The sequence below is a fragment of the Triplophysa rosa genome, linkage group LG6 (genome assembly GCF_024868665.1).
Source record: "Triplophysa rosa linkage group LG6, Trosa_1v2, whole genome shotgun sequence".
Lineage (NCBI taxonomy): Eukaryota > Metazoa > Chordata > Actinopteri > Cypriniformes > Nemacheilidae > Triplophysa > Triplophysa rosa.
In genome coordinates this window covers 15,142,001-15,161,932 of record NC_079895.1, presented here as the reverse complement: position 1 = coordinate 15,161,932, position 19,932 = coordinate 15,142,001, and the positions used below count along the sequence as shown (strand labels likewise).

Genomic DNA, 19,932 nt, shown 5'->3' with positions numbered 1-19,932 from the left:
ATTCAGCTAATTTACCTGTAGGTACAGCTATCAGGAGACATTTGAATGAGGTGAGCGGCGTTTGGTAGTGTGAAGTTGCTCCATTTTCACACTCCCACTCATTTGGGGGCTGGTTTTAAACGATATATTTATACTATTTTGGCTCCGATTTCCAAATGATGCCTAAATCTTTTTCAAATATAAAGACATAATTTTCTTTAAAAAATAGTTTGGATTACAAATATAAACATTTATTTACTTGACACAAGAGGGCACCCATGCGGTTGGGAAAAGTATCACTTCCGTCTGACGTTACACTGGTATTGACCGACAGTCTTTTTAGCCAATAGTAGTGAAGAGTTTGTCAAATAAGGCGTAACCAAGTGTACAAACGCAACCAATGACAGCGCAGAATGAGCACGCAGCGGGTCCAGAAGTGAGGTGCCTATTTCTGCCGTACATGGTATCGAACCAAGTAGAAAGTAGTAAACTGGTAATATATGGTTGAAAATTGTTATTATAATGAATGGAACAGCATATTCAAACTTTGACAATCAGGAACACGTTCTCAAACTAGGCGAAACTTTTGAGAAACAGCCTAAAAGTGCATTCCATACGGTACGATGTAAGTGGTATATTTTACATTCATATGTACGTTAGATTATTCTTTTTAAATACCTAAAACAGATCATATTTAAACATGTTTTACGTTACTGCTAAAACTACAAGATTCTTTAGAACAATTTCCACGGGCATATGAGAAGACAGCTATTTGTTCTTCCACCTTGCTTGCGAACGCGTTGACAAAAGACAATAGTTGTGATGTTTTTAATAATTAAGAAACAACTATATACTAACATCACTTTCTCTTAACTGAGCTCACCATAGGAGACTGAGCCTATCTTTTAAAATAAAATTATAGGGGCATTTAATTTAACAGGACTCCATGCTTTCCCATTACAATGGGCAACGTAGCCCTCTGTTGGTGTGCGCTGGTACTACACTACTTATGTTGAGTGTCAGCATTGGTCCACCTAATCATTATGAGATATGAATGTTTTCTTCTGCTCTCAGATGATTTTAAACCAGCCTCCATAGACACTACGTGTGAGGGGGATTTGGAAGTTGGAAAAGGAGAGCAAGTTACAATCACACTGCCAAACTTGGAGGTAGGCACATGTCTACTAAATACTCCTGATGGCAGTGAATGATATCAGCTAAATTATTTTCTTAATTCTCTCCAAACATAACAGGGATCCACAGCTCCTGTTACAGTATTTAAAGGGTCCAAAAGGCCTTACATGAAAGAGTGTATTCTCATTGTTAACCATGACACAGGAGAATACCGTCTGGAGAAACTCAGCAGTAACATTGCGGTCAAGAAGACCAGGTTGGTAACTAAAGTGATTATTTATGAGTTTATACAATGTCAGTTTAGTTATTCAATTACTCATTTTCTTTTTCTCAGGGCTGAGGGAAGCAGTAAGATTCAGTCCCGCCTTGAGCAGCAGACAAATAGACTTAGTCAGCAGATAAAGTCTGGCAGTGGAAACAGGGTTCAATCCAGCACGAAAACCTCTCCCCCCAAAGAGAAAATGTCTCCGTCATCCCCCATGGATGAGATTGAGCGAGGTAACTATTAGAATCAGAAAAAACAGCAAATGGTTCCTTTTCAGTTCATTCAGTAAATCCGACAGGACAGCGGCTTGATAATAGTGTGCAATAGAGATGACCCAATTTTTCAGCCCCCTTAGTCCGTGAACTATTTTTCCTAAATTGCATTTCCCTTGTAACAGTGACTTCTCTGTCAAATTGTCATAAGTTGGTGTATGTTTCTATGCCTTTATGCAGAACTCATGGCTGAAGCACGTGTCATGGATCAGATGAGCAGTGGCTCCTCGGATTCCCACAGTTCCTCATCATCCAGCAGCGAAGACAGCTCCAGCAGCAGCGACTGCGAGGACAAGAGTGGCCCCCCGCCTGGTGGAGCCCCGGTCCCCCCTCACAGCACATCTGCCCCCAACACATCTCAAAGCCATGTGGAGGAGAGCAGCGGGCATTTCATGAACACCCTACGTAAGTTTTAAGGGATGCTCAGTGCTTTGGGTAGATTTGACTCTCTTGTTTGTGTATCTAATACACGATTTGTTATATTTTAGAAAATGACCTCCAGCTGAGTGAATCTGGGAGTGAAAGTGATGATGACTGACGGCAGTGATGTAAGACAATGCCCATGACCTGGAGTAAATGCTGAAAGAGGGTCAGATGTGCGGCATCTGTTCACGACTTAGTGTGGTACCTGAATCCAATTACCTTTTAAAGGGATAGTTCACCCAAAAAATGAAAATTCTGTCATGATGTGCTCACCTTATGTAATTTCATACCTGTATAAATTACTTTTATCTGATGAACACAGAGAAACACATGTGGAAGAATGAACATCATTGACTACATAGGAGACTGACATAATAGGAAAAATGAAATGGTAGTCATAGGTGCCCTAGAACCGTTTGTTTTCCTAAATTCTTCAAAAATCTCATTCTGTTTTCAACAGAACAAAAAATATACAATAGTTGTTTTTCTACTATGGTAGTGGAAGATGTCCCAGAACTGAAAATTGATTTCCAAATTGCATTCTTCCAAATGTCTTTTTTTGTGTTCAATTTGCGTAGGTTTTTATACAGGTTTGAAACAACCTGAGGGTGAGCAAATGATGAAAGAATTTTTATTTTTGGGTGAACTATCCCTTTAAGTAGTATTTTCTTTCGCCCAGCCCCAAAGCTGGGGGGTTTGCTGTATAAGTAAATTAAGTATTTATTAATAAACTGTTAATGCATACATTTTATAGGGATGTCTTGTTGCATCCTCAGAGGTAAAACTGTCGGTGAGATAATATTCATTTTATTTAGATGACTTGGGGTCATCTTAAACTTTTTCTTTTTTGAGACTTGGCATGCTTAAGTCTAGATGGTTCCGCAACATAACACAAAATGTCTTAAGAAACAACATCGCATATTGAAATGGATAGTCATATGATCAAGGTGCCAAACTTAACAATCACAGAAATGTACACATTATTGACCTGCAATACCTGAATTTGTGTAGTTTGATTATTTAGAGCCATTTTTTTATTATTCTCCTTGTGGCTTGTATTAAGAAGGATGTATTTCATCTTTCCCATTCTCACTAGCACAGTGTTAGTTAAAGGACTTGAAATGCTCGCCCGTAGATGGTCTCTCTCTTATTTAATTTGACCTACTCTGCTTCAATTTCTTAAGATGTAACCACATACAGGTAAATGGCTAAGTGTATGTCTTACTGTGCGCATCTGGCAGGCCAAAGAGCAACACTTCCACAATGGTTGTCTTTTGGCTGATCTTGAGCAGTAATTGCAGAATATAATGTGCCATTCTGTATATTGTAGCAGGATTGACAGATGTGGTAAATGTAGTCATTTTTGATCCTTTGAACTGTATTGATCAATAAATAGTTTTGTTTTGCAAAGTTTTTCTTAATAATGCTTGTGAAGTACTTTAGAACAATATTGTTTATTTATTATTTATTTACTTGACTGGTCAGAAGCACAACATACTAAACCCATGTAAACCTACATGACGAATAAAATATAGTATACTTGTTTACTTTAGTACACTGTAAATTACTAATGTACTGTAGGATAGTCATCATTACTTGTACACTTTGTTAATGTGTTGGATTGATAAAACTGTAGTAAATACTTGAGTATCCTTTATATTTTATTACTATGGTTGGTTGAAGAACACTATAATATCTAGGATTTTGCTACTTCAGTAAATTACGTTACAGTATTTTTCATGTGGGAATTAATGCGTGTTTGTTAATCTGTCAGTTACTATTTGATGAACTGGTGAAACAGGAGCTCACTTAATTAAGAACTCGTAGAAAAATGCCAAAGTTTCTGTGGCACATTTTGCGTGTGTAGTACATGTCGTCTCTCACAGCGTTTGAAAGGAGGCAGAGTTCACTCAAGTTCATATGAGAACAGTCCGCGTGCCATTACAGAGCTACTCTGCCGACTGTTCTCTACGGGATCAGACATGTTTTCAAAATCATTGCTTAGGACGGGCTTATTTTTATGCAGGACTGGAAATATCGGAATAAAATGCATGTCATCGGCATTCCTCAGCACCGGAAATTCGACGCACAGTACCTTGATAGATGGTGATAAACAAAAAACTATGGATGATTTGGGTGGACCTAGCTTTCTAACATCCTTATACTGGCTTTTTGGAAAAGGTTATTTCAATACGACACAACAAATGCAGGTAAGCGTTGTCATCATCTTTGTAATGCAGTTTGGGATACGTTCTGTGGTTGCGCTCTTGGTTCGCATCGGACCAACGCCCGAGTTTCAACTCAAAAAAACACGTTTTAAATTGCGTGACTATTTTTGAACGCAAGTAACTTAGGGATGCGTCGTAACTTGACATCCTGCTCTTGTTTTCCATTTCTGTGAGGTGTCAATATTAACATAATAATAATATTTTAAGCGCTTTTAACAGATAATTTGCGAACTGGTTACGTGCACACTACGCTTAATAATAATAATAATAGCTAGGAATGGTGGTTTTAATGTTGTCTAATTGTCCCTTTAACTACACTAACATTTGTCATTATTACAGATAGAGCACAACAAAATTTATGGTCCGCTCTGGAAGTCCAAATATGGGCCACTGGTTGTTGTTAACGTGGCACGTGCAGATCTCATAGAAGAGGTCCTGCGACAAGAGGGTCGCCATCCGATCCGCACTGATATGCCTCACTGGAGAGGCTATCGACAACTCCGAAATCATGCTTATGGGCCCCTCACAGAGTAAGATAATGATGAATCAATGCATGACAGTGAAATGCAAATAACTGCCACTAACTGCGGTTCTCCAAGAAAATAACTCTTATGTTCTTCACTCACTCTTGTGGCCTATAATGAGCGTCTACTATACATGTTACGGTGGAGCATGCACAGCCATGAAATATCATTTGTATTAGGGGGCAGGGACAATAGCCTACGTCATTAGTTCGGACAAAAAAATGTCTATTATAGAATGCCATCAGTATTTTATTAGTTCATTTTAAAGGAACAATACGGTGTTTTTAGGATAATCTATTGACGGAAATGCAATATAATAAACAAAACTATTTCTTCAGAGGTGTATAAAGACCTTACGCAATGAACCATTAAGTTTGTAATACCTTAGAATAAGCTGTTTATATCTACATACAGAGCGGCCCTACATACATTGAATTCGCCGCCATGTTTTGTACAGCAGCTTTAAACGGACAAACAACTCTACAACGCGCGTTTCCTCTTCCTCTCCGCTGCGGTATCGTGGTGAAACGGATCGCGGGAAGATCCGTGATCCGTACGGATCGTGCTCTCCGGTGCGGAACGCATGTGACCCGCGGATTAACTGAAAGTTTATTCATCATTGAGTAAAAGAGTAATACGCGCTCTCTCTCTCTCTCTCCAGTATCTGGACGAGTACAATATTAAAGCGGTTCCAGATAAACAATGACGCTCAAAACTGCTCCGTCACACAGCTAATATTACAACAACAACATATCTCACATACTGATCCGAATCAAAGCAACCAACTCGGGGGTGATTTTTGATCTTTCTCTCCAACGTCTTTCTGCTGGAAAGTATCTCCATAGATATCTGTGAGTATCTCTGCTAAAAGCCTTATGCTGTGTTCTCACCAAACGCGAATTAAGCGTTTGGCGCGATTAAATTACATACAAAGTCAATGCAAAGACGCGCATTGACGCGAACTAGCGGTAGGCGGTGCGATTGCCGCGAATCGGGCGGCGCGTTTGAGGCATTCTTCCAACTCGAGCTATGAATTCGCGCGAAGAGTATAACGAAATTTTCCCGCGAGTAATAAAGAGCGTGGAACGCGATTGCTCGCGTTTGGTGTGAACACAGTATAGTACCGCGGGTCTTAACGCGTCTCTGCTGGAAAGTCTTTATAATATTAAGGCAGGTCCTAGCTCCTGTCTGTCTTTTATCCTTCTTTTTAAACTTAAAATCCACAAACCTTTTATATTATGTAATACATAAGACATTGCTCTTTCTACAGTCTTTCTAATGCCCGCAAAATCTCTCTTCCCTGCGTCAACATGAGAACGACATCTTTTTGTACAAACTGGTGTTTGGACTGAGCGATTCATGGCAAATCTATAATACAACGCTAGTGGCCGCTATTAATCAAGAACTGCGCCTTTAAATAGAAAAACATTTTGCAGTTTTTATTTCGTCATTTTTGGGAGCATACTGTATACAGTAGGAGACTTTAAAGAAATACACTTGGAATAAAAATTATGCATGTTTTAAGTGGGAAATATGGCGTGGTTGTCATGTTAAATCTAACAACCTCCAAACCTGAATAAAAAAATTAGTCGAGGGCAACCCTTCTATAATTCAGAATTCAACCGTAAACAGCATAGGAACTTTTTTTTCTTTGTTTAATTACTGTAGCTCATAATCCAGCCATGGTGCAGCAGAAATACAGTAGTCATAACTCCATATATTATATTTGTTGTTTGGTAGAATGGGAGCAGAATGGCAGCGAATCAGGAGCATACTAAACCCTCGCATGCTGAAGCCCAAACATGTTTCCTCCTACACTAATGCCATAAATGACGTAGTGAGCGACTTTATTGAGAAAGTGGACTGGCTTAGGAGAACAAAAGGCAATGGCGTGATGGTACACGACGTGGCAGGAGAATTATACAAGTTTGCCTTCGAAGGTATGACGTATTGGGCAATTTCAAGGTCAAGATTGATTTGACTGTCATACAGACATTTCTTAGTAGCCTAAAGTAAGAGTTTTTAACAAATTGTTGATTTACAGATGTTGAAAAGTTAACACAGTGATACACCAGAATGTTCTGACAATATCTGTGTGCCTTGAGGTACAAGATAAAACATGACATTCTATCAAGATTAGCTATTATCAAGATTAGTTGTGCAATATTTATGTCAAACTAAGTCCCAAGAAGTCCCGCAACCATTAATTCATGTACATCCACTGTGTATCAATAATCTTATAAATCAAAGATAAAATGTCAATTCCAGTTAAAGAAAGCCTACTTCTAGTCCCATAAATATAGCTTTGGCCTTGAAATCATTGTCCATATCATGCACTATGCTGCACATCTTGCACAGATACGTTAAGTTATTTATAGCAGAATGGCCAAGTCCTTTTACATACAATTAACATGATTGGGAATAGTTAAAGGGATATTGTGCCCAAAAATGAAAATTCTGTCATCATTTTCTCACCCTCAGATTGTTCCAAACCTGTATACATTTCTTTGTTCTGCTGAACACACAGGAAGATATTTGGAAGAATGTCTCACACCCCGTTGACTCTCATCGTATTTATTTTAGTATATAAGGAGTAATGGAGAATGATATCTGACATTCTTCCAAATGTCTTCCTGTGTGCTCAGCAAAGCAAAGAAATGTATACAGGTTTGAACAATCTGAGGCTGAGTAAAGGATGAGAGAACTATCCCTTTAACATTACATACTGTATATTATATTGACCCTTATATCAAATGTTATCTTTTTATCTTCTTCTGTATTTGACAGTGTTTCGACTAATTTTATTTTGTTTTACTCTTTCATAAGGAATTTGCTCAGTGTTGTTTGAGAGTCGAATGGGCTGTCTGAATGAGGTAGTTCCCGAGGAAACTCAGAAGTTTATTTTCTCTGTTGGGGAAATGTTTCGTCTCTCACCCATCATCGTCCTCTTCCCTAAATCTGTCTGGCCCTACATGCCTTTTTGGAAGAGTTTTGTGGCTGTGTGGGACCATTTGTTCAAAGTTGGTGAGTCTCAACCCAAAGTAGGTCCTTGTTTTTAGATCCAGAGTATTATAAGATTGCATAAAGAATTTGTTGTTTTTTTACAGACAACTTTATCATGCGTCTTGAATAAAAAAAAAACTCTTTTCTCTCAGCTGGAATTCAGCCTATAGCACAAAGTCATCCATTTCTCTTTAAACTGGCTTAGAAAGGTTTGTTTTTTGGACAGCGGAAGAACTGGTGCAGAAGAAGATTATAGAGATTCAGGAAAGGGTGAAAGAAGGGAAGCCAGTGGAGGGAGAGTATCTCACACACCTGCTGGTCAGCGAGCAGATGTCAGTCACTGAGATTTTGGGAAGCATCACAGAGCTTCTGTTGGCTGGAGTTGACACAGTAAACATTTTCACTCTTTACTAAAGACAATTTATATTTAGTTTTAACCAATTGATCAATTACAGTACAAAACACACCTTACACCGTGTCTATACTGGATGCGATGTGAGAAAAGACAATATAACCCATTAAGTATTTGTCGATTTGAAGGGACTATTAGCATCCTTCTAATGAATCTTTGCATGTCTCCATTCTAGACGTCAAACACTATTTCCTGGGTGCTGTATCACTTAGCCCAAGAGTCAGAGATCCAGCAGAAGCTGCACGAAGAGGTTGTCAGTGTCTGTCCTGGGGACGAGGTGCCCTGCAGTGATGACATCAACAGGATGCCTTTGCTAAAGGCCGTCGTAAGAGAGACGCTTCGGTACAGCATCTATTCCTGCTGCCTACTGTGTTATAAACCTGCAATAAGAGCCAGTTAGACTAGATGTTGTGAAAGCCTGCTAAATTATTGACTAAAGACGTTCTCTCATGTTCTTAGTTTATATCCGGTGGTTCCAGGGAATGCTCGTGTCGTTGCTGAAAATGAAATAGTGGTGGGCGGTCATCTCTTTCCTAAAAATGTAAGCTCACCTACAAACAAAACTATTCTGAGACTTTATATGAACTGAGACTATTGTTCATGCACACCAGAAAGCGTAAATAATTCTGATGACATATTTTGTTATAGTCATATGCATTCATTTCTATCACATACAAGTTTATAGAATAGATTGTTAACTGATCTGTTTGTGTATTGTCTTTTTTAGACTTTGTTCCACCTTTGCCACTTCTCAGTGTCCTACGATGAGACAGTGTTTCCCAATCCCTATGCCTTCCTACCACAGCGATGGATCCGGGGGCAAAAGCAGTCAAATCAACACCCCTTTGGTTCTGTGCCGTTTGGCTTCGGTATCCGTGCCTGCCTTGGCCGCAGAGTGGCTGAACTGGAGATGCACCTCCTCTTATCACGGGTAAGAAGATGTTAACCACCACAGTCAGCACCAGTTTACAAATATTCATGTATATATTTAACTTTTTAATTTCTACCATTCTGGGATTGGATATTACAAAATTGCTGTGCAGCATTTCTTGTATGAAAATACCACTTAAGAAAATGTCTAAAACTTGTCGTGTCACATGTGGTTTGAATAAGTGACAAATTCAAATAAGCTTTGGAGTCAAAAACATATTCCTAATCTTCTATCTCTATATACTGCCAGCGAAGTAATTTTTATACATTTTAGACTTTAGACCTTTGCAATGTTTAATATCTCATTCAGTGATGTACTTGCTTAGAAAACTATTTCATGAATTTTCAACCTATCCTAGTCATGATGTGTGACCCAGTTCAGCTAATCAAATTACTGTGTTCACCTTGGATCCTAAACTCGATATTGACTGAGGTCTTTCACCTTTGGTCTGACCAAACCTCTCCAGCTATAATAGATCATTCCACATGTCAATGAGTAACTTATATGCTTTAGGAATGCATCTCTGAATTTCTCATGGTGACACAAATAAACTTAAAATTTGAGCCATGCGCTATGACAAATTTTGTGCAAATACAAATAGTATAGTCTTCTAGTTTTTATGATGGCATAAAACTATATGTTATCATACTTATACAAGAAAATGTTGAAAAAGAACAATGTTGTTTAAAGTAGTTGTAGATGAAATATAGCATGCTGTCACAACATCACATTTGATATCGATTACATCGATTATCGATATTGATCAGTGTGTGACATGTCTTGGCACTCTCGTCGATTTTCACTATGGAAAGTATTTCAATACACTCACATATGTATTTTGGCCTTTTGCAGTTAATTAAACACTATGAGGTGCTCCCAGATCCTTCAGGAAAAAGTGTGAAACCAATCACACGAACTCTGCTGGTACCGGCCACATCCATTGACCTTCAGTTTGTTGACAGGCAGAAAGAGCAGGAGCAACCTGTCAAAGCAAATGCTTCGGTATAGGAAAACATGCACTTCTTAACTCAATTTCCCACTAACTGACGTTGTTCTTCACATACCACCATCAATTTAATTGAAGCTTTTAAACTAAAATACATAGCCTTGTTTAAACAACACTTAATTGTATTGGTTTACTGCTGCCATGTCCATAGCAACCTGCAATGCCATGAGTAATTTTTTTATTTATGATTAACAAAGACTAAAGCTGTTAATGTTATCTAATGTTTTGGCATTACATTGTATAAATAGTTTTGTTTTAATATCATTTTTAGCCATGTAACTGCCAAACGCTGAGGCTGTGACATATTTTTTTAGATCCTGTACAGATACAGCCACCTTTTTTTGTGAACACACTTAATAATTTCTTTTTTAAAAGAATGTGACAATTTAACTCTTTCATGGCAAGAAAAATTCTTTTTTTCTACTTTCAACACCTATCCATGATAGTTTGCATGAAATTTTGTTCCAAATCAATTTGCAAAAATAACTACGGATGCCCCCTTGTGGAATTTTTTTTAAATGCAATACATCTTTTCAAATTGTCCTGTATTATTAGCACATAGAGAGGTGCTTGTTATAGATTAACGTATCATACATAACTTGGTTATGGGTTTATTTTCTGAAAAATTGCTGCTGTTGTATAATTCAAATACCTAAGACTAGCCTTAACCATATGACTTGCTGCTGAATTTGTTGTAACATGCTGTCATGAATGTATTAGATGTTTCCGATATGAATTACAAATGGAATTCTCAATTCAAATAAATATTAATTGTTGACATGTATGATTGTGTGTTGTTTGATCCCTATTTTATTTCCCCCCATTTATTATAAAGCATTTATTGATTGCTTTAAAACTTTTGTCGCACTTCTTCAATTACAAACTGCATGCAGGACCTATATAGCCATTGGGAAAGTAAAAAAAACTCATCAAAGAACATGAACACAGAACATACTCAACATACCTGCATTTACACTTCAACGTTTGTTTGTTTTGGTTCTAACATTTATAAAGATTATATAATATTATATAAACATCCTTTTATTTTATATGTTCTCTACTAGTGGAAGGAATTCTACAGCATTTTTGAAAAGTAATTCAGGTTCATTTGTGAAATTTTCATTGCTTAATAACCCTTTAAAATCTTCATTGGTAAATTATTTATAATAGATGAATAGAATTGCTACTATAGCACATGTAAGACTATATGGTAAGTTTGAAATGTGTATTTCCCCCAATGTTTTTATCAGACATACCAGTTGCTTTGGTTGTTTCATTTATTGCCTAATTTTAGATATTTATGCAACATCATCTACAATCTATTTGTGACATTATTTGTATCTTTTTGGTGTAGTCGGGTGTAATAAAGCAGACCTGAGATTAGCAGCACTGACAAAGTGGTTTACATCCATAAACAGGAGTAAGTTTCAACAAAAAAACAAAGTTCTGAGGAAATTCTGAGGGGTTTTAGGTGATTAGCATTTGGTAGTATTTATGAACCTTTATGTTCATGTTTTAAAAGGTCTGAGATGTTTAAAAATGCATATTTAAGCAGGGAAGAATAGGCTTGGGTCTCATTAAAGATGAATATTTATACTGCTGAAGTTCAATATAGCTCCCTTCAGTTCATGGTCCATTCATTTTCTAATGTAAAAATCCTGGAGAAGAATGCGCTCAGAATGTCCTTAACTGCTTTCTGTGGCTTCTGAAGTCACATGACTGTGCAGGTTTTTGTCTTGGTCTTGTGTAGACATGACACAGAGTCCAGCTCACGTCTGTTGGGTACGTGTGAGGTCTTCTTTGTGGCTCTGGTGGACTTGATGCGTTTGACGTTTTTCTTGGTTTTACTGATGCAAGCCAATGTGGCTATGTGGAAAATGTCCCTTACACTGTTCTCAGACTGCTGCGCTGAGCATTCAATGTAAGGGGCAGAGATCTGCTTGGCCATATTTGAACCCTAAAAGACACAAGATAGAAATATAAATTTAGCTGAATAATTGACAGCTAAATTCTTTCAGATTTTTATTTTCTAGTTCACTGATTTTATTATAGTGTAGCTATAAACGTCTCTAACACTCACCTGGTCATAAGATAAAGGTATGTCATTGGATAGTTGCACAAATGTGGCCAGGTCTGTACGCAGGTCTGACTTGCATCCAACCAACAGTATTTTAGTATTGGGACAGAACTCCTCGATTTCTCCTTTCCACTAACAGTTTATACAGTAAAACAACCAACATGAATCATAGTACATTATTTTAAATATGCTGAAAAAGCTTTCCTGTAGCTCAGTGGTTAGTAGGTCAGTTTGCTCATCAAGAAAATGCATCTTGATTCAAGAATTTGTAGACATTTTTACTGGAAAACAAGAAAAAAAGACTAAAGAAAGTCATTTTTTGCAGTGTACTCTGATACAAATGTGTCATGGTTCTGCCCCATCTTGTCTTGCTTTTCTTGACCTAGTGGCAGAATCATGACAGAACCTCTTGTTTGATGTGGAGAGAGGCGTTTTGGCCTTGTTGGCCTTCCACTCTCCGGTGTCGCGTCTCTGTTCCCGCCCTTTCGTCTCCTCATTAGTGATAATTATTAGTTCATGCCCCGCACCTGTCCCTTTCTTGATTTCGTCCCCTTTATATAGTCCTCATGTTTCATTGTCCTGTGCTGGTCCATTGCTTGCATCACGGGGGTGAGTTTCTGTTGTTAGTAAGTTTAGTTTTAGCTGATGTAATGTTTTATTAGTCTAGTCTTGTTAGTTTAGTGAGTCTTTGTTCCTGTTGCCATGTTTTGTTCTGTTGTCCCCCATTGTGGGTTTTTGTTTTGTCTTTGTATTTATATTTAAAGTCTTGTTAACCCCTTACGTCCCTGTCTGCACTTGGGTCCTCTGTCTCTCACCTCACCCGAGAACCATGACAGAATGGACCAGCCATGTCGGACCCAGCAGACAGAGGGATCTCAGCGGGAGGGGTCGATGCCGCCGGGCTCCCCTCCAGGGTCGAAGCCGCCGGACTCCCTTCCAGAGTCAGGACCGCCGGACTCCCTTCCGGGGTCGAGACTGCCGGAACCCCGTCCAGGATTGAGACCATCGGGCTCCCTTCCAGGGTTGAGGTCGTCGGGTTTCCCTCCAGGGTCGAGACCGCCAGTGTCCTGTTCCCGCCACAGATCCCTGCCGGCATCCCAGCTGGTACCCAGGCCTGTCGAGTCGACACCGTGTCTTTGTTTGTTCCTGTCCCACCGGCGATCCAGCCGGTGTCCTTGTTCGCTGCCCAGCTGCCAGAGAGCGCTGCCCAGCCGTCGGAGAATGCTGCCCGGCCGCCAGAGAGCACTGCCCAGCCACCGACTCCCCCCCCCCGTCTCGTCGACATCCAGGCCTGCCCAGCCGGTGACTCAGCCGGTCTTCCAGTCGGCCATCCAGCCGACGCCATGTCCAGTCCAGCCGGCCATCCAGCCGGCGCCATGTCCAGTCCAGCAGGCCTTCCAGCCGGCGCCATGTACTGTCCAGCCGGCCTTCCAGCCGGCGCCATCCCAGATAGCACAATCCATCTGGTTTACGTCTATTTGACGTCTGCATTTACATCTGCAAGACATTTTAAATACATAGTTTGCTCATCTGCAATACATCTCGGAGACGTCTGAACGTCTGTAATACGTCTGCTAAAGATCTGGAGATCTGCTGCTTCAAAACATCTGCTAAACATCTTAGAAAGAGCTGTTGTACATCCATTCTAAATCATAAACATCTTCTAGATGTCTATATGACGTCTGACAGCAGACATCTCCGAGACGTATTTCAGATGAGCAAACGATGTATTGTAGATGTCTTGCAGATGTAAATGCAGACGTCAAATAGACGTAAACCAGATGTATGTGTGCTATCAGGGATGTATTGTCCAGCCGGCCTTCCAGCTGGCGCCATGTCCTGTCCAGCCGGCCTTCCAGTCGGCGCCATGTACTGTCCAGCCGGCCTTCGAGCCGGCGCCATGTACTGTCCAGCAGGCCTTCCAGCCGGCGCCATGTACTGTCCAGCCGGCCATCCAGCCGGCGCCATGTATTATCCGGCCTTCCAGCCGGTGCCATGTACTGTCCGGCCGGCCTTCCAGCTGGCGCCATGTACTGTCTGGCCGGCCTTCCAGCCGGCGCCATGTCCTGTCCGGCCGGCCTTCCAGCCGGCGCCATGTGCTGTCCAGCTGGCCTTTGAGCCGGCGCCATGTCTTTGTTTGGACTTTTCTTTCTATGTATCATGTTTTTGGTCGTGTTTTGTATGGTTATGTTTGTTTTGTCACAGTCTGTCTAGTCTTGTTTGTTCCTTGAGGAGCATCAGGATGCTGCTCCTTAAGGAGGGGCTTCTGTCATGGTTCTGCCCCATCTTGTCTTGCTTTTCTTGACCTAGTGGCAGAATCATGACAGAACCTCTTGTTTCATGTGGAGAGAGGCGTTTTGGCCCTGTTGGCCTTCCACTCTCCGGTGTCGCGTCTCTGTTCCCGCCCTTTCGTCTCCTCATTAGTGATAATTATTAGTTCATGCCCCACACCTGTCCCTTTCTTGATTTCGTCCCCTTTATATAGTCCTCATGTTTCATTGTCCTGTGCTGGTCCATTGCTTGTGTCACGGGGGTGAGTTCCTGTTGTTAGTAAGTTTAGTTTTAGCTGATGTAATGTTTTATTAGTCTAGTCTTGTTAGTTTAGTGAGTCTTTGTTCCTGTTGCCATGTTTTGTTCTGTTGTCCCCCATCGTGGGTTTTTGTTTTGTCTTTGTATTTATAATTAAAGTCTTGTTAACCCCTTACGTCCCTGTCTGCACTTGGGTCCTCTGTCTCTCACCTCACCCGAGAACCATGACACAAATGTATAATATAATGCAATATAAGTCGCTTTGGATAAAAGCGTCTGCCAAATGCATAAATGTAAATGTAAAACTTAGAATGTACAGTATATAATAGTAATATGATACAATGTTATCATAAGTTTGGTAACACTTTTTAAAAAACTGTACTGCATGTATACACATCTTTTAATAGAATTGGTGTTGCATCCTAATTAATCTGATATACTATGCCCTAAAAAAAACTGGTTTTGATATTAAATTATTAGACAAGTAAATATCAAGTAATCTCTCACATTTAGAATTGCAGAAACCACACAAACACAACTCATGGGAGTGCTGAGCCTCAGGGGCGGACTGGCCATCTGGCGTACCGGGCGTTTTCCCAGTGGGCCGCTAACCTAAGGGGCCGTAACGGACGCGATTGCCGCTATCGTATGGGGCCGTAACGGAGGCGTTGACCGCTTAGACGGATGTATTATAAATGCGAATGCACGCAACGCGAATTCAAAAGACACGTATGCCCCCCCCATTACGCGAAGGGCCGATGCTAAACTAGAAATGCCAGGGCTGATTTTTCTTCCCAGTCCAGCCCTGCTGAGCCCCTAAAGGCTGAAATCCTTGAATGGCCTCTGATGACATGAATGTATATTTGGCACAGACCACCTCTGAGAATACAGTCTGTGGGAGCTTCCGAACAAGACTGAAGCTCCCAAAAACGCATTGCTAATACGTGCCCTCTCAATACCTCTAGTCTCTCAATGACATCAGAGGTTACAAGGCATCACAAAGGCTCTGTGATTCTGAGACTAAATGTAAACAAGCTTTTATTGCTTGTCATTCTCCCCCTCATGTGATCAAAGCTCTCTCACACATTCCCACTCTCATTCACTTGGCCCTTTTCTCAGATGTCCGGACTTTTGTTCTCATTGGCACAAAGGCAACGCTTGTGAGAATATCGTTACAGTTGCGGAGCACCCCAACAATATATAAACGTTTTGATTAACAAATGTATTGCAATGGTGAGAAAAGACTTACCTTTCTTAGAACATTCTCCAGAGTATCTGGTCGACCGATGTCAAAACAGATGAGAACCGCATCGGCATCCGGGTACGAGAGGGGCCGCACATTGTCGTAATAAGGAGACCCTGCAATAACAATTAAAACCATGTAATTAAAAAAAATTATATCTGAAAACTAAAACAAAAATGACCAAAAATGTAATCACTAAATGTTGTTATAGCATGTTAGCATGATTTTAAACAGGTGCTAAATTATTTACAATTGTATCATACGTGTACATTGTAAAAAAGTGTAATTGTACTGTTTTATACTTAATTTTTATGTATTTTTTAATTGCGGTAAAAAAATACATTAATAAACTGCAAATTTAGAAGATTAACATAAAAAACATTTTACTTTACAAAACTGCTATTTTCTACAAACAAATTATCAATAATCACAGCGATTCATTTCACAGTACTGGTATATTGTCATACCCTTAGTGTATTGCTGTTTTATTATTTCCATAATTCCATAGATATACAGTACATTTCTCTGAACTGTTTCAACAAACCTGAATTCATCTATCACAAAGATATACAGTACTTGCTGCTTTCATGTGAAATGTAAAGCCAGACAGTGGAAACAGAGGGAAGTATGCAGCACAGCCCAGACTGGGTTATTAAAACCATCTGATGGAATTTATCATACAAACACATTTATTTATTTAACACTAAACTGGAGATATTAAACCACACAAACTATTTTAACTAGACAGCTCTATTTCACCCATCAGCCTGGGGGACCTCTTTCCAAAATGCGGAGTATGCGGAAAATCCATTAGCAGTGGCTTGTGGGAATTTCTAGTATACAAATACATGAACGTATGATGTGGTTTTCACGGTCAGAAAAGCTGCTCATTGCTTTTTTGTAACGGTTATGGCACTTTCCAGCAGTGCTTGTTGCAGTCAAGCCCTGAGATGACTTGCTTTGTTTTCTCACATGCTAAACTTGCTTGAATAATTTGGTTTGATTTTCTGTGGGATTCCCTGTGCAAGTCAGTACTGTCCCTCTCGAAGACAGCACATGTCCCCATGATTCAAGCACAGCGAATTAGGTTACAGTGCTATTCTGGGAGTTAGGTGTTGAATCTGCTCTAGAAAGTTTGTAGGGCTTGAAATGAGTTCAAACCTCAGATCATTAGACATCATTACTGAAATATTTATAGGGCTCATTTGAAAAAGCCTGTCCATTTTAATGGAGCTTTTTTTAAAGCTTTCTTGTAAACTTCACTAGTTATTAACATAGAACTTATGTGTAAAAGCAACATCATCCTTTTTACAAGTATTGCAAATAATATATTAATATAGTCATTCAACTTACATATGTGAATGATCACTGTTACCTAACAGTTATAAAATGAAAGAGTTATTCTAGTGTGGAATATGATTCTGCTTAAAGAACATCTTGGACAATGTGTAATACATCTCCATTATAACAGCTTCACAGGTTCAGGTCAGTGTAATGCAATACAAAAAAATGTCTGTTCATTGTAATATGTCACCTTTATATATCACTTATCATATTTACAATTTATAAATGTATGAATTATAAGAGTATGAATCATAAGTTTTATGCAGCAAACAACTTAATGTTTTCTCACAACCGTGTAGGCTAGTTGTCTCTCAGTTCTCAATATGCCACATTGACTCAAACTATAACAAAAAATAACACATTCCACAGACCGAATACATAATAGCTAAGGTGAGTACAGGTAAAGGGAAACTTGTTATTAATTTTTTGATTGTATTTCTTTATAATGTTATGAAAAATGCTTCTATATACAAAGGAAAATCTAGAAAAAATACAGAAGTGTCCCATTTGCTTCTTTCAAGTTGTTCCATTAGAACTGTAGCTATACTCAGGCAAGGTTTTGTCGTGAAAAGGCTAAAACGAGGTTGTTTTAAAATTCAGAAGGTGTTTGTTTATACCTGATGTATCCCAAAGACTGAGCTCAACTCTCAGCATGTCGATCTCAAAACTTGCCGTGTAGTTTTCAAACACTGTGGGAACGTAGTTCTGCAGAGGCAAATCACACGTGCATAAAAAACACATTTCGCATTCCATTAAGGTTTCATTACTTCTGTGTTTTGAATTCATGACATGCCGAAGAATAAATTCAGAAAACCTTCCGGACAAACGACTGAAACTACAACGCAAATGCCAAAGAGAACTTTTCAAACAAACCTCTGGAAATAAGTCCTTTGCAAACACACTTAACAAGGACGTCTTCCCACATTGAGTGTCCCCGACCACAACAATTTTACATTTCAGATCGTGAGGATGATCCATTATAGACTCGATTCCGACCTCATCTTCATTCAGTGCACTTCAAACATCAACCGGATGAGCCCGTGAGAATAGCGACTGAATTAAGTCTATCCATCATGTTACAGTCAGAGAAGCGCTGGAGCTGAAAAGCATCGGCCAATGCTCTGTTCAGTCTTAAAGCGCTGTAAGTTGTCTTGAGAGATCCTCGGGTTTTAATAAAGATGAGCAACTTTCAAACTCTCAAACTGTAGAGGCACAAGGCGCATCCTCTTTGCGTTGCGAAATAAAACCCTCGGATCGTTGCTCTCCAGAGTCTGTAACCTCCACATACTTGTGTGATGAGCGCAGCGCGAGACCGCCCATCGCACCCGAAACTCAGATTCCAGTGAGCGTGTGCGCGCGGCGCGCCCCTTCATTTAAAAATGATAAAGGCAACCGAAGAGACAGAACCTGCAACATGAGGATTTATGTCAAGAGTCTAAACCAATGCAGATGTGAATGAAGGCATTTTTAAAGACTGTGATGTAGGCTCATTCATTGTACTGTACTAGCCTGTTATATTTATTTATGATTAAGTAGCCATACTGTAATATTTTAATCTGTAAATCCTTCATAATAATTAGGCTACCAAGAGTAGGCTACCAAAAGTTTGAGAAAAAAATCAAAACAAAGAAATATGACATAAAACTGAATAAAAAAGCAATTACTGACATTTTATATTCCTGTTAGCTTTTAAAATAAAAGTTTCACTCCAGTTGTTATACTGATGGGAGCCCATAATGTCACTAGAGTTTTATTTAGGTCCTCATATTGCTGTGTTGTTGTGTATAGTTTGTTGAGCTTTAAAAACATTTACTGCAACACTGTAAACCCGAATGTTCAAAGAAATTAAACAGTTTAAGTAGTGTAAACTTAATTTTATATAAAAAAAATTCCTAACTTAAATGTTTTGAGTTCCTGTAACTAATTCTTACTTTTGAGTTAGTTTAACTTAATTTCAAATAGTTAATTCAAGATGATTTGTTGAGAATGAAATTCAGTTCCCAGCATGCTTTGCGTGAGACTGCATTAGGAAAGTAAATTTTGAAATGAAGTGTTATTTTATGAGTTTTTAGAAAGGAAATAAGGAGTCAACAACAGTACAACAAACTCAAAACTTACTAGTTTTGCTTACTTAAAATTGTTCAAAATTAAAAGGAGTCAACAACAGTACAACAAACTCAAAACTTACTAGTTTTGCTTACTTAAAATTGGGAACATCATAACTCAAAAAATTTGATGTAACTGATTACCTCAAATTTTTTGAGTATTCCCAACTTATTCGGGTTTACAGTGAAGGTTTACTGTAAACATGACTCATTATTGTGACCATGATGGAATTTTCAAGTCATTGTAGTCATTTAACAGGCAAAAATGAGCAGATTGTAATCATATGTCAAGCTCATGTGTGAGTTTTGAATTAAAGGCAGTTCCTCCTAAAATGAAAATTCTTTTATCATTTACTCAACCTTATGTCATCAGAAACTTTTGTGATTTCCTTCCTTCTGCAGAACACAGAAGATATTTTGAATAATGCTGGTAACCAAGCAACATTGGCCGCTACTG

General features: G+C 39.1%; 3 protein-coding genes across 3 annotated transcripts; 2 read left to right on the top strand and 1 right to left on the bottom strand.

The window, feature by feature from the left end:
• Positions 1-402: 402 nt before the first annotated feature.
• On the top strand, positions 403-3,486 carry eaf2 (ELL associated factor 2). Its single transcript, XM_057335705.1, has 6 exons — positions 403-604; positions 1,054-1,148; positions 1,233-1,369; positions 1,448-1,611; positions 1,831-2,055; positions 2,139-3,486. Exons 1-6 carry the CDS (start codon positions 502-504, stop codon positions 2,186-2,188), a joined length of 774 nt encoding a protein of 257 aa, XP_057191688.1. The 5' UTR covers positions 403-501; the 3' UTR covers positions 2,189-3,486.
• A 465-nt stretch (positions 3,487-3,951) lies between these two features.
• LOC130555464 (sterol 26-hydroxylase, mitochondrial) lies at positions 3,952-10,961 on the top strand. Its single transcript, XM_057335704.1, has 9 exons — positions 3,952-4,283; positions 4,641-4,831; positions 6,566-6,765; positions 7,652-7,849; positions 8,055-8,218; positions 8,416-8,582; positions 8,700-8,781; positions 8,968-9,171; positions 10,024-10,961. The coding sequence occupies exons 1-9, from the start codon at positions 4,056-4,058 to the stop codon at positions 10,177-10,179; spliced, it is 1,590 nt and encodes a 529-aa protein (XP_057191687.1). The 5' UTR covers positions 3,952-4,055; the 3' UTR covers positions 10,180-10,961.
• On the bottom strand, positions 10,582-18,696 carry rnd3b (Rho family GTPase 3b). Its single transcript, XM_057335706.1, has 5 exons — positions 18,244-18,696; positions 17,988-18,075; positions 16,033-16,142; positions 12,258-12,386; positions 10,582-12,134 (listed from the first exon to the last, which is right to left on the bottom strand). The coding sequence occupies exons 1-5, from the start codon at positions 18,346-18,348 to the stop codon at positions 11,889-11,891; spliced, it is 678 nt and encodes a 225-aa protein (XP_057191689.1). The 5' UTR covers positions 18,349-18,696; the 3' UTR covers positions 10,582-11,888.
• Between the last annotated feature and the right edge of the window lie 1,236 nt (positions 18,697-19,932).

Excerpts from the sequence above, each read along its gene's own strand:
- eaf2 (XM_057335705.1), top strand. The coding sequence starts at position 502 with ATGAATGGAACAGCATATTCAAACTTTGACAATCAGGAACACGTTCTC. Across the intron at positions 1,370-1,447 it reads ATTGCGGTCAAGAAGACCAG|GGCTGAGGGAAGCAGTAAGA; the intron begins GTTGGTAACTAA and ends TCTTTTTCTCAG. Across the intron at positions 2,056-2,138 it reads GCATTTCATGAACACCCTAC|AAAATGACCTCCAGCTGAGT; the intron begins GTAAGTTTTAAG and ends GTTATATTTTAG.
- LOC130555464 (XM_057335704.1), top strand. The coding sequence starts at position 4,056 with ATGTTTTCAAAATCATTGCTTAGGACGGGCTTATTTTTATGCAGGACT. Across the intron at positions 6,766-7,651 it reads ATACAAGTTTGCCTTCGAAG|GAATTTGCTCAGTGTTGTTT; the intron begins GTATGACGTATT and ends CTCTTTCATAAG. Across the intron at positions 7,850-8,054 it reads GGACCATTTGTTCAAAGTTG|CGGAAGAACTGGTGCAGAAG; the intron begins GTGAGTCTCAAC and ends TTTTTTGGACAG.
- rnd3b (XM_057335706.1), bottom strand. The coding sequence starts at position 18,348 with ATGGATCATCCTCACGATCTGAAATGTAAAATTGTTGTGGTCGGGGAC. Across the intron at positions 18,076-18,243 it reads CAAAGGACTTATTTCCAGAG|AACTACGTTCCCACAGTGTT; the intron begins GTTTGTTTGAAA and ends TTGCCTCTGCAG. Across the intron at positions 12,135-12,257 it reads TACCTTTATCTTATGACCAG|GGTTCAAATATGGCCAAGCA; the intron begins GTGAGTGTTAGA and ends TGTGTCTTTTAG.